Below are 14,052 nucleotides of genomic sequence, written 5' to 3'. Positions count from 1 at the left end.
TCATTCTGGCGTTTCACAGCCACTTCTTGAAATGAAACTACCCTCCGATGTGAAGCAGTCAGTCTTTGAAGGGTCGTTATTTTTGTTCTCCAGCAGGTAACTGTGGTCAGTGCTGAGGTCTGTCTTTCTGGAGAGTGGCCAGTGTGGAGGTACTAACACGGGTTCCCAAAGCCTGGACCCTTGTGAGTAGAAGTCAGTGCATCGTACCTGGGCCCGGGAAGGCACGTCCAGCCGGTCGGTGTGCACAGGCAGCAGCCTCGTGCCCAGGCCAGCAGCACGTGCTGGGCCATGCTGGCCTGCTCAGCCTGTGAGCAGCCTGGCAAGAGACGCAGGGAAAAGGGAATAAAACCAGCAGAGCTTCCATAAGGCAACTTTTTGTTCATGAAACAATGTATTCTGAGTCACTTTCTTTTTTTTTTTTTTTTGAGAGGTTTTTGCTATAGGGCGTGTGTGATCGCCAGACAGACAGAGAGATAGAAAGCGGGAAATCACCCCCCGGGGGGATGGCCACGTCACAATCCCTTCTCCTCCATTCTCCTCTCTGGATCTTGGGCACGCACGCACATGCACCCAGTGTGAGTTTTAAGCCACCGGCTCTGGGACGCAAACCACGGTCGACCACATGGGAGTCCAGTGACATAGCCATTATGCTAACTACTGGTCCCTGAGTCACCTTCTTCTAACCGAAAATTGGAAAATGTAGTAGAAATAGTATTACGGTTAGATTTAGAAGCCTTGAGTTCAAGTCCTGGCCCTGCCACGTAAGTAGCCATATGGTCATTGTCCAGTCTGGGCCTTCGTTTCTCCTGATGTTAAGTTTTTTTAATTTTTTTTAAATTTTAGAGAGATTCTTTGCTATAGGGTGCATGTGCTTGCTGGACAGAGAGAGAGAGAGAGACAGAAAGTGAGAAATCAACCTCCCCCACCAGGGGATGACCATGTTGAAATCCCTTCTCCTCCACTCTCCTCTTGGGATTTTGGGCACGCTTGCACATGCATCTGGTGTTAGTTTTCAGCCACTGGGTCCAAGACTCGAACCACGGTCAACTATGCAGGAGTCCAGTGACATAATCATTACGCTATCTGGTGATCCCAAGCAGGCACCATTTTCAACAGTATACGAGGATGTCCAGAAACCTAGGGCTATGGCTGAGCTAATGTTTGCTATGTGCTTGATTGGACTCTCCTGCCTAGAAGGTTCCGTTTTGGGTGCCAGCTTGCAGCAACCATGGCCTCTAAGTAGGAGCTCTCCCCCATAACCCGTTCTCCTTGTTTTCTCTCTCCTTCTCCTGTGCTTTCCTTTTATTTATTTTTTTTTTTTGGAGAGGTTTTTTTCTATAGGGTGCATGCTCACCAGAAAGACAGAGACAGAGAGACAGAAGGCAAAAAATCACCCCCCAGGGGAGATGGCCACACCACAATCCCTTCTCCTCCATTCTCCTCTCGGGATCTTGTGTGTGCCCAGCGTGAGTTTAAGCCACCAGATCTGGGACTGGAACTGTGGTCGACTACATGGGAGTCTAGCAACGTAGCCATTATGCCAACTGCTGGTCCCTCTCTCGTGCCTTTCTTTGTCTTGTTCTTTGGGGGCAAGGGAAGAGACAAGATCGTCTTACTTCCTTTTCACCACGTTTTCCCAGTTCCGTTTCTTGGCTGGACCGTCCTTTCTCTGTTATCTGAGCCTGTGTCTGTGCAGCGCCGATAGCTTGGACAGCATCTGCAGGTTCAGGCCTGCCCACACAGGCCCCAGGGTGGCACTGCCCACCTTCACACGAGGGCCTACCTCCGTCTTCATCCCTGACAAATCCACGAGCCTGGCTGGAAAGCAAGCACACAGCCTTTAAGGTGCTCAGTGCAGTGAAGGTCTCCCCTTTCACGCTCCAGTAAAAGGGTGGCTTATTTGGGGTGAAGAATTCCGTCTTCAGAAGAAAGGGCAGGTGCCAGCCTTTGATTTAAGGAGAAGTTTCTCTTGGGGTAGAAAATGGAGCCCTCTCGTATGAGCAGGAACAGTCGTTCCAAACCCACACACCTGTGAGAGTAACAAGGCCGAGGGCCCTGCAGGGACTGAACAAGAAATGGGGGTGTGAGGTGCTCAGACGGAGAGCCAGTGTTCATTTTGAAAGGGACTCTGAACCGACAGAATCAGAAAAAGAAAACCCAACTGCTAATGTAGATGATTTTGTTGTAATTATCTTTATTATAGAAGGAAAGAATACTAAGATTAGGTATTTGCAGATGATACATTTTAATTTTAAAACAAATTTTTTGAGAGATTTTTGCTATTAGGGTGTGTGTGCTCACGGGAGAGACAGAAAGCAAGATATCACTCCCCAGGGAGGATGGCCACACTGCACTCACCTCTCCTCCATTCTCCTCTCGGGACTTTGGGCATGCACGCACACACACACACACACACACACACACACACACACACACATCTGGTGGCTTCTCCAGGTCCAGGACTAAACCGGCGGTTGGCAATGTGGGAGTGTCAAGCACCTTAACCACCATGCCACCTGCTGGTACCTGATGTGTTTTAAGCCTCCAGGTCTGGCAGTGTCAAATCGCAGTCAACCATGTGGGCATCCAGCACCTCAACAACCACGCCACCTACTGGCCCCAGTGATAACAATTTTTAAAAGCAGGGACCAGCAGATGGCACAATTGGTTACATTGCTGGATGCCCACGTAGTTGATCATGGTTCAAATTCCGGACCTGGTAGCTCAGAATTGACACGTGGGACATGTGCTTGCATGCCCAAAATACCAGAAGGAGAGTGAAGGAGAAGGGACTGTGGCATGGCCACCCTCTAGGGTGTGATTTCTTGCTTTCTGTCTCTCTCTCTCTCTCTGGAGAGTGCATGTGCCCTATAACAAAAGTCTCACTAAAATAAATAAATAAATAAATGCAGTAAGAAAGAGATTTTGATGGGCCAACTGGTAACCTAATGACTTAATTCACTCGATCCCACATGGCCAACTAATGTGGTTTGAGTCTCGGACTCAGTAGCTTGGAAAATAGACCAGGTACATGTGTATGCATACCCCAAAACATCCCAGGGGAGAATGGAAGAAAAGGAATTGCTGCATGGCCATCTCAGGGGAGCCGGAAGCTGGGGTTGGGGGGTGTTACTTTGCTTTCTCCCTCCCTCCCCTCTAGCGAGCACATGCACCTTATAGCAAAACTTTTTAAAAAGATTTAAGAGAAAACAAGAATATAGAGATTTTGATGTATACACAAACACCTGCCCCCACCCTATTCTTTGGTCTTTACAGAAAGACCATGTGTCATCAGATGATCATGGTATCTCCAGTTGGAAAAGAAGGTCGGCCCTAAACCAGGACTGTTAACAGGAGGGCTCAGGGTAGTCTTCCTGGAATGCCTGGAAAATTGATCCTTTGTTTTTAACAACTCAGAGACTGGGTAAGATTCCTGAAAGTCAAAGAAAAGCCAGATAATTATCTATTTTTTACAAAAGGGAAAAGAAAAGACTCTAGAAATTAAGGTTTGGAGAGTTTCTAGCAATTTACAGAAATAAAGGTCACCTTCAGGAGGTACAGTTTGGTTCAAGGCATTTCTTGAGTGAACAGCTGTTTTTAAATTTAGGTACATGAGAATCTGGGTAAGCCCTTTTATTTAAAATAGCTTAGAGTCAAAATTTATCACTGTTGCTGGCTGGTTTGTATATTTTAGTTTTACTTTGGAAAAAGCTTAAAAGTATAGGGAAAAAAAGCCTATATATCCTGAGTGCCCACCTTCTGTAATTAACTGCTTTTGTCAATTAAATTAATGTTTTGTCCTATTTGCCTCAGATCCTTATCTTTTAAAGACACATGACACTACTCATTTTGTATCTCTTCCTAGTACTCTCTCTTTTTTTCCTGGATGTAAATGCAAGTGGTTATCATGATTTTAGCATTGTTATTTGTCATTGCCAGAATGTGCATGCATTTGACAGAGAGAGAGGACCCCCCCAGTGGAGTGTGGTCACACCCCAATCCCTTCTCCTTCACTTCTCATCCCATCAGAATTTTACGCACACATGCACCCACCATGTTTTACAAGCCACCGGGACAGGGATTCAGACAGTTCAGCTGCATGTGGGATCCAGTTCCCAAAGCACAGGGCTTTACTGCGGTGCTATGGGGCCAGCCTGATTTTAGCATTCTTAACTTTATGTGGATCTTGAGCCCCTTTGAGGTGAAGGTCCTGAGCCATTTCCTGCCTCCACAGACACTTATTAACGAAACAGACACAAAAATATTCTTTAAGCTTTCAAGAGGGGTCACAGTCCCAAATGTCCAGCTGAAAACTTTTGGTATTTAGATGCTCTAAATCAAAACCACTCTGCTTGGGGATTTTTTTTTTTTTTTTTAAAAAATCCATTTAGATATCAACAGACAGAGGATCTTACTTGAGCAGCTCCGTCTTCCCACTACCCTGAGAGCTGCTTTTTGAACCTTTAGAGTTGCTCGTAGACTGGCATTGGCCTCCTGCATTTGTTTTTTGCTGGTTCATCACAGGGGCTTTGTAATTGCAGGGCAACATACAGTCGCATCTTCAGCAATCGTAGAGCGCCATTTCTGCAAAACCACAATATGAAATTTTTTTTTTTTTAAGAGCGGTGCTCTAGGGCATATGCACTTGCTGGAGAGACAGAGATGAAGAAAGAGAAAGTGAGAAATCACCCCCCTGGGGTATGTCCACACTACAGTCCCTTCTCCTTCATTCTCTTCTTGGCATTTTGAGCGCGCGCGCTCACACACACACACAATGTGAATTTCAAGCTTCTGGGTTCAGGACTTGAACCATTGTTGGCATGTGGAAGTCCAGCACCTTAACCACCTTGCCACCTGCTGGCCCCAATGTACACAATGTATCTTTGATAGACTTAAAATTACCCTCACTTCCACTAGCAGAACTTTAATTTGGTTGAATCTGTCTATTAGAAGTCATGTTAATTTGGGGCCAGCAGGTGGCATGAAGATTAAGGGGACTGGATTCCACATAGTCTGTTGAGTGGTTTGTGTCCTGGACACAGCAGCTTGAAAAAAAAATCATGCTGGGTCCATGTTTGTGCCTGCCAAAATCCCAAGAGGAGAATGGAGGAGAAGGGATTGCAGAGTGACCATCCTTTCTGTGGAGGTGACTTCTCTCTTTCTCTCTCTGTTCCCAGCAAGCATATATAATGGTAGAATAAAAACAGAACTCCTTTCTTCCCGCCCTAATTCAAGCTACAGTTCTTAAACATAGCATTGTTCCCTGTCTGGGAGGGCTACTGTGTACACAAATGTACTTTCTCTCTCTAAAAGGCTCTTCTTCTAAAGACAGGAGCCTTTAATCACTCTGCTTTGATGATGTAAGTGGCCCTACTACACTCAGAGCTTTTCTCCAGCATAATATATATACAGTAAATACAGTAGGAGGCATAGCTGATAAAAAACAACACATTTAAAGTATACAGTTTGAATCCATCTGTAAAACCATCCCCATATATACAGTAACCACAGTAGGAGGCATAGCTGATAAAAAGAACACATTTAAAGCATACAGTTTGAATCCATCTGTAAAACCATCCCCAGTCATCATCATGAATACATCTGTCACTCCTCATAATTTCTAGGCAACCACTGACCTGCTGCTTCTTGTTATAGACTTATTTGCATTTTCTAGACTTTTCTAAAAATGGGATCATATCACATTTCCTTTTTACCTGACTTCTTTTCCTCAGCAAGGGTATTTTCCGTTTTTTCCATGTTGTTAGAAGAGGCAATAATTTGCCCCCTTTTATCGATGATTATGCCATAATGTGTTTATGATTCTGTGGACTGTTTCGATTGATCCCAAATTTTGACTATTAGAAACAAAGCTCCATGTAGGTGTTCATTTCTCTTAGGCAAATATTTAGAAGTAGAATGTTTGTGTCATAGGCTAGGTAGGTTCAACTTTTTAGGAAACTACCAAACTGTTCTCCAAAGTGGTTGCACTGTTTTGCATTTCCACCAGAAGTGTATGTGAGCTCCAATTGCTCCACACCCTGGTCCCCGCTTGGCAAGTCAACTTCTTAACTTTAACCATTCTGCTGGGTATTCATTGTGATTCTAATTTACATTGTTGAACATCTTTCTTACGTACATGTTTACCTTTTGCATATATCTTTTAGTGAAATATCTGTTCCAATCCTTTGTCTGTTTTTTAGAATTATTTATTTAGTTTTATTTATTTATTTATTTATTTATTTTTTGATTGATCAAAGACAAAGAGAGAGATAGAGGGAAAGTGAGAAAGGTCCAGGTCCAGGACTTGAACTATGGGCAATCACGTGGGAGGGAGTCCAGCACCTTAACCACCACAACACCTGCTGGACCCCTTTGTCTATTTTTAACTTAATTTAATTTTTTTTGTAATTGAGCTCTGAGAAATCTTTACATTTTCTCAATATATATCCTTTGTCAGATGCATGTTCTCAAACAGTTTATCTCAGGGTATGGTTTGTTTTCTCATTTTCACAACGTCTTGTAGGGCAAGAGAGATACCCACGTATATAAGGAAAAAAAGAAAAAAAATGACAGCACTACAGAGAGTTGGGGGAAATATGTGGATAGACCTTATGTAACAACAAAAGTAAAACCAAAGTACACCTTTTATACCTTATACTAAGCATTTATGATGAACTAGTACTAAACATTTAGAAAAAACTGAATGTTCCTGTTTGCAAAGGTTATCACATTATTTTTATTTCCCCAGCTTCCTGGTATTCTTTCCTTTGAATGCCATATTCTCTTCTTCTTCTTCTTTTTAAGAATTATTTTATTTGACTTTATTTATTTTAATTTGACCAGAGAGGGACAGAGCAAGAGCAAAGCGAGAGAAAGAGGGAGGGAAAGTGGGAAAGCAAGCCACCACATCCGAGACTCGAACCACGGTCAGCCATATAGGAGTCCAGCATCCTCATCCATCACGTTACCTGCTGGCCCTGAGTCTCTTCTTTTAAATAGCCTTATTGAGACGTAATTTACATATAACATATGTCAACTCATCTATTTGCTGTGTACAATTCACTGTTTTTTTAGTATATTTAAAAGCTGTACAACTATAATTGTAATTTGGTTTTAGAACATTTTCATCACCCCAGAAAGAAAGTTTTGTCCAGTAGAGCTAGCTCTGTGCTTGCCCCACTCGTAACAGTCACCAGTCAACTTTCCGCCTCTATTGGATTTGCCTATTTTGGACTTAAATAAATGAAGTCATATAATGTGGGGCCTTTCGTGACTGGCTTCTTTCACTTAGCATTATCCATGCTGTATCATGTGTTTGTACTTCGTTCCCTTTTATGGCTGAATAATACTCCACTGTAAGGAGAACAGTGTCTTTTGAAGACCTGGAGCTTTTAATTTTGACCCAATTTATTGGCCTTTTTTTTCTTTTGTAATTTGTGCTTTCAATCATCTGTTTAAGAATCTTTACCAACTCCAGGATCACTAAGATTATTTTTCTCTGTTTTCTCCTGCATAGTTTTTGGGTTTTTTTTTTTTTTTCGAGAGATTTTTGCTATAGGGCACATGCACTCCCCAAGGAGAGACAGAGCGAAACAGAGTCAGAAAGTGAGAAATCACCCCATCCCACCCCCATGGGGGGATGGCCACAGGTGAGGTCCCTCTCCTGTATAGTTTTAATTCCTGTATTTAGGTTTATCCTCCATTTCTAATTAATTTACATATATGGTTCAGAGAAAAAAATGAAGATCCATTTTCTTACATATGACTATCCAAGTTTTCCCAGCACCATTTGTTAAAAAGATAATCCTATCACCATTGAATTTAAGTACCTTGACACCTTTATTGAAAAATCAGTGTATTTTGGGACCAGCAGTTAGCATAATGGCTATGCCGCTGGACTCCCATGTAGTCGACCGCGGTTCGAGTCCCAGACCCCGTGGCTTAAAACTCATGCCGGGCGCATGCGCATGCATGCCCAAAATCCCTAGAGGAGAATGGAGGAGAAGGGATTGCGGCTTGGCCATCCCCCCCTGGGGGGTGATTTCTCTCTTTCTGTCTCTCTGTCTCTGTCTGTATGGTGGTGAGTGCACGTGCCCTATAGCAAAAAAAAAACAAAAACTCTAAAAGAAAAAAAACTAAAAATAAAAGAAAAATCAGTGTATTTTTACATACTAGCACATGGAAATGTAATTGATTTATATTTATATACATTGACTTTATATTCCGTGACTTCGCTAAACTTACTTATTCTAGATTTTTTTTTTTTTTTTTTAGTTATCTTGGAATTTTCTATATAGATGTTCATATCTTCTGTTATCAAAGACAATTTACTTCTTTCTTTCCATCTGTATGTTATTTATTGGGTCATCAACCTGATATTTCTTTTTCTTGCCATATTGCCCTGGCGAGGAATTCTAGTACAATGTGGACAAGTGTTAGAATAGACATCCTCACCTTATTCTTGGTCTTAGGGGAAAAACATTCCATCTTTGACCAAGTATGAATCTGCCTACCATTCCTTTAACCCTTTGCTCATTCATGAGTGTTGGCCATTGTAAGGGAAGTGTTGGTGCCTACAGAGTGCTGAGCTATTCAGACCCTGAGCCATAACCATTATTCACTTGGTGGCCTTAGAACATATATTGTTTTAGACAAATACAGTACGAGCATCTTACAGTTGAGTGAAGGAATACATCTAAAGCAGTGGTTCACCACTCTGGCTGGATCTGAAAAACCACCTGGCGAACTTTAAAATATCCCAGTGTCCAAGCCATGCACAGAAAGGTTCTATCAGTTGCCCTTATGTGTATTAATTTATATGATATCACCAGAAGTTTCCATTATGCTTATTTACTAGATAAGTAAGCTGGCCCTTAGAGGGTAAGAACCTATGCACAGTAGCTTCATTGACTCTAGAACCTTCACTTAACTACATTGCCAGCTCACAAGCTGTGTTAGAAAGTTGATAATTAATCTCCTTCCTTCTTCCTCTCTACGGTTCTGGTGTTCTTTTGGAACAGGTCGAGGAAGCCATCATATTAAGACTTGTCCCAATAGCGTGTCGTCTGTTTTTCATTCATGCATGCATTTGTTTGCTCCTTCGTAAGTCTATAGTGAGTTCTTAATATGTACAGAGTGAGATACACACACACACACAGACACACACACACTCACACTCACACTCACACACGTACCCTCAGATGAGAATAACAGAACAGCTGGGATCATGGGTCAATAGCAAATATCAATTTAAAAGATTACAAGAAGAGGATAAGGATAGATGTGTGTGAAATAATGCTCAAAAGTCATTGACTGCCCGTTTCCGTGTGTAAATGAAATCCTCTGTACCCAGCTGTATCTGGGACTGTTCTCACTCTAACCCCTTAACTCCTCCAGCCTGTTTTTTACTGCATTTCCCTTGTAGTCACGGTGCAAAGAGGATAGGCCTGGGATCCAAAGCCATCTTTTCCAGACTCCTGAGAAAGACTGTGCTAAACGGTCAGGTGAAAAGGGTGTGGGACACCAAGACAGGAATTAATATTTAATGAATGCCTACTGTGTTTCAGGCATTGCGTGAGGTGTTCTTTCATTTGATCTCTAAGCCAGCCCTCAGGACAGGCATTATTCCAGTTTTACAGATGACAAAACAGGTTCTGAGGGGTTTGATCATCATAAACCAGGAATAGGTAAAGCCAGGTCTGTCCAGTCCCAAGACCCATGCTTTGTCTCCAGTCAGAGACTCCAGCATCATCCAGAGGCAGACAGCAGTCGTTCTTTTCTCCTGACAGCCTTAACATTTCTAAATCTGAAGGTTTCCACTGCAAAGCCTGGGGAGGAGATGCAGAAAAGAGTGGTGTAAGATGAATTCCTCAATTAGGAAAGAACCAGATGGTGTACATCAGAACTGAAGCCCGTGGGGGGGACGATGGTGAGCTCGCATCCCGTTTCTTACTTCCATTCTTGGATGAATTTAAGAAGAAATCTGCTGGGGGAGTCATTTATATTGGATTGCTGTTAGAAGTTTTCAGTATCTTTTTTAATAAAAGCAAAACACAATTTTAAAAACTTTGAACTAACAGTCAGCAAGTGGCATGGTGGTGAAGGTGTTGAACTCTCACATGGCTGACCGTGGTTCAAGTCCTGGGCCTGGCCACTTGCTTTCTTACTTTCTCTCTCTGGCCAAATTAAAAATAATAATAATAAATAAAATTATTATTTGGAAAGCCAGACAAAGCCTCGAACTAGTTCAGTTAGGGGAAATCCCATGAACTTGCTGCCAAAACCCAGGAAATGGTTTGATTTTTCAGGAATGACCCCCTCATCGATTGTTGGCTCCCTTGAGAATTTTGTCTCTAAGACCCCACCTCAGTTGCATATTTCCTCTGGGTCCTCATTTTTTTTTTTTTGGGGGGGGAGGGCAGGGTTTGCTATAGAGCATGTGTGCTTACCGCAAAGACACAGAGAGACAGAAAGCAAGAAATCACCCCCTAGGGGGATGGCCACACCACAATTCCTTCTCCTCCAGTCTCTTCTCAGAATTTTGAGCGCCCAGTGTGAGTTTTAAGCTGCTGGGTCTGGGACTCAGACCGTAGTCAACTAAGTGGGAGTCCAGAGACGTGCTACGTAACCATTATACCATCTGCTGGTCCCCCTCATTTGTTTTATCATATGCATCACTGGCCCATAGCCTGGGGTTTTTGTGTTCACTCAAAATGGTCTTACACTTGGGGTAATTTCCATGTGCATGTATGTTTTATGTGCAAATAAAAATACAAAAGGACAAATAAAGGTACCAAAAAGGACTTCAGCTGCTTTATGATCTTACGGGAAGAGACCTTGGAGGCACCCTGTCCCAGCTTCTCATTTCTCCACATGTGGACACCGAAGCCAGGAGAGTCCTAAGTATCTTCCAGATTATGAAGTCACTTTGGGACAGAGATGCAGCTTCATCCCAGCATGTCTGACTGCATATTCTCCAGTAAGCACGTGCTCCCTGTTGTGATAGTTACCACCTTCCTTATGATTTGACTTGTTCTTCACCCCTAGATTCTTCAGAAACCAACCCCAGAACTCAAGCATCAGCTGGCCGCTTTCTCCAAGCGCGTTGCCGGCGCAGTGACGGAGCTCATCCAGGCAGCGGAAGCCATGAAAGGTAAGTTTGCTGTGTCGCGGCTCTGGGTAGAGCACTGCCCCAAGGCAGTGCCAGTGCAGCGAGCTGAGCAGAGGAAGCACATCCAGCCCTTCCATGGCAAATGTAGCTAGAAGATCCAGTGAGATACTTTCTTAGAGCAATCTGGTATCGAATTAGACTTCGAAAGTGGCATCCTTCCTAAAACAAGTCTTCTCCAGTCTTTATATTCAGTACTTCTGCTTCAGTGGTATAACCCATCTAGAACTGCTTACTTCTCTTAGGAGACTCGCTATGTAGTTTTATCTGCATTTTCCTGTGCTTGTTAAAATGATACCCTCATGTTTAGAAAACAGTGCTGAGAACATTGTTGGCACACTCCTTAGTGTTTACATTGAAGCAATCAACTCACCAGAGAAACGTTTTCATATCAGTCTCCTTTCCTTGGCATTGAAGTGAATGTCTCTCTCTTCTTGGTGTGTCCCCAAGAGAGGAGAATGGCAACTCTGAATGTGGTGTGGAGCAGAGAGCCCCCTGAGAACGCTGACTTACGTTCCTAAGCTGTCAGTTAGAAGTCAGAGTAAGACTCAAGCCTTGACTCAGGGATCTTTATTTTTGAATCTGCTCTTGCCGAGTGCTCCTGTGGTTGGGCTGTACGTAAATTGACTGAGAAAGCCAAGATTACCCCCCACCACTACTACCACCATCCACCACGTCCACATAGCTTTGAGGAGAGCTGGAGAAAAGATCCCTTAGGACTGTGCAGGTAGCAGGCTCATGGGGCCTCCCTGAATGCAAATCAGATATCGGTTCTATTTAAGCTAGTGGCCTGAGGCTACAGCTACCAAGAATGACCTTCTTTTGGACTGATTTTAGGAACGGAGTGGGTGGATCCAGAAGACCCAACTGTCATTGCAGAAACAGAATTACTGGGGGCTGCAGCGTCCATTGAGGCCGCTGCTAAGAAGTTAGAGCAACTGAAGCCAAGAGCAAAACCGAAAGTGAGTGTTCATCTGTGGTCCTTGTCTGAAGTCAGCAGGTCTCCCAGTGGGAAGCTTACCTCCTCCCCCAAGGGCCAGAGAGCTGCCTAGGCAGCAGCAAACCTGCCCGGCCTGCCCAGCACCTTTTTACAGAGTATGGAAAAAAACATGGGTGAGTCTTTCGAGTGAACAACCTAGAAAAAGAACTCTGGGTGTCCAGAGGAAGAGAGGAGGCATTTATAGGTCCGGCTGAGTTCCATTATACAAAGCGGTGTTGGATGCTTTTTGCTGAAAGTCCTTACTAGATGTAAGATTGTCGGCCTCCCACTTTCTGGTTTTCATTACGCTTTTTACAGAGACATAGCAATTCTGGGCCTCTCCTTTCCTGAGAATCTACAGAGGGCAATGTGAGCCTCAAGAGTGTACCCTTTAGCAGACTTTCTCAGTGTATGATGGACACTGTGACTGACTGGTATGTTTTTTCTATATCTGCCATCTAGATAAAAGCTTAAACTCAAGATGGTGAACATATGTTAAGAGACATAGTTGTTGGAAGGAAAGAGATACTTTGAGCTTGGGCAGTGGGGAAGACACTTTTTAAATGAAAGGATAGTGAGCTAGTACTGTCCCAGGGGTCAAAGCCCAACCCTGTAAGGAGTTGTAACCTCCCATCACCATCCCCGCCCCCCAAGGCAGGAGGATGGTTTCTCCTTCCTATTCAGGCAAGTCCCCGCTGGCTCCTGTAACTCATCCTTCCCAGGACTCAAGAACATTAGGAAGTATCATCTGGCTCTTCCCCGTGGTGGAGGGGGGGATAAAAAAAAATAGAGCCCCCAGTTTAGGTATGCCTAAAATTCTACCTGTCTTTGTAAAACCAAAGGATGGAGGCTGAGCACCAGAATATACCAGACTGATCAAAAGCGGTGTCTACACTATTGAGGTTGAACTAGACACAAACGTGTGATGGCTCTGTTAAGCTAGGAGCAGTCTTAGAATCCTCGAGGTCTCAGAACCAGCCTCCTAAGAGTGGCTCTGGATTTGATCAAAAGCACTTTTCTCATCAAGATGTAATTTAAGACTTTTGGCCTCTTGTTTTGGGTTTTACCTGGGTTCTCTCTGCGGGCCTTTAACCTGAGAGTCTTGAGTTGTTTGAAATGGTTGGTTTTTCTTACGAACTTGAGAGCAAAATGTGGGTGTAAGGACAAGTCCCTTTGTCTGGTTATGTCTTTGCGTCTGCTTTGTAAACCAGGGTCATCATGAGTGAAAAATGTACTTCAGTTTAAGGATCAGTCATTAACTAAGGTTTAGAGGTTTTGTGCTTCATTTGATTTTTCTTACCTGATTTATCACAAGTGGCCTCTCAGGAAAAGTCCTGTCTGGCCATACCAAAGCCATGTCTGTTGACACTGATTCTCCTGGAGAACTAGGCGAGTGTTGACGTAATATTGACACTTCTCCATGGTTTGAGAGTTCCTTTCCAGTTCCTTTCCCTTTGTTCTCCTGCACAGTCCTGCTGAGCTCTGGTCTGTCTCTGAATCCTGGTTTCCTTCTGTCCACTCATTTATTTACTTCGTGGTTCTTGATTAGAGAACAGTTATTAGAGTCCCTGCCCGGCTGGGTTGCCGTTGTAATGATCAGATGAGCTGCTGTAAGAGCACAGCCTGGCATACGCTAAGACTCAGTACGTGGTAAAGAGATCACACTTACCTCATGATCACACTGAACATGCACTTCTCCGGCTTTCCTCTTTCAATCTTTTATCCCAGGAAAATGCCTGAAGTAAGTTATCCCCGAGAAAAGAAAACCAAAAAGCTCACATTGATCAAGTGCCAAGTATGTACCAATCTTCTAGTGCTTTGCATGGATAAACTTGCCTGATCCTTGCAAAAAAAAAAAAAAAAAAAAAAAACGAGGGAATTAAAAGCCCACACGGCCAGCACACCA

The 14,052-nt window shown here is 43.5% G+C and overlaps 1 protein-coding gene across 1 annotated transcript in view; it reads left to right on the top strand.

Moving 5' to 3' along the window:
* The window catches only part of TLN2 (talin 2), a gene marked incomplete in the record, with an annotated part of 559,462 nt that overhangs the window by 523,818 nt on the left and 21,592 nt on the right, over nucleotides 1-14,052 (top strand). Inside the window, 2 exon segments of the mRNA XM_014593350.2 lie at nucleotides 11,047-11,152; nucleotides 12,005-12,129. Coding sequence (XP_014448836.1) covers nucleotides 11,047-11,152; nucleotides 12,005-12,129 — 231 coding nt within the window.

This window comes from Tupaia chinensis, unplaced genomic scaffold (assembly GCF_000334495.1).
Source record: "Tupaia chinensis unplaced genomic scaffold, TupChi_1.0 Scaffold000063_1, whole genome shotgun sequence".
Lineage (NCBI taxonomy): Eukaryota > Metazoa > Chordata > Mammalia > Scandentia > Tupaiidae > Tupaia > Tupaia belangeri.
This window is presented reverse-complemented; position numbering and strand designations above follow the sequence as displayed.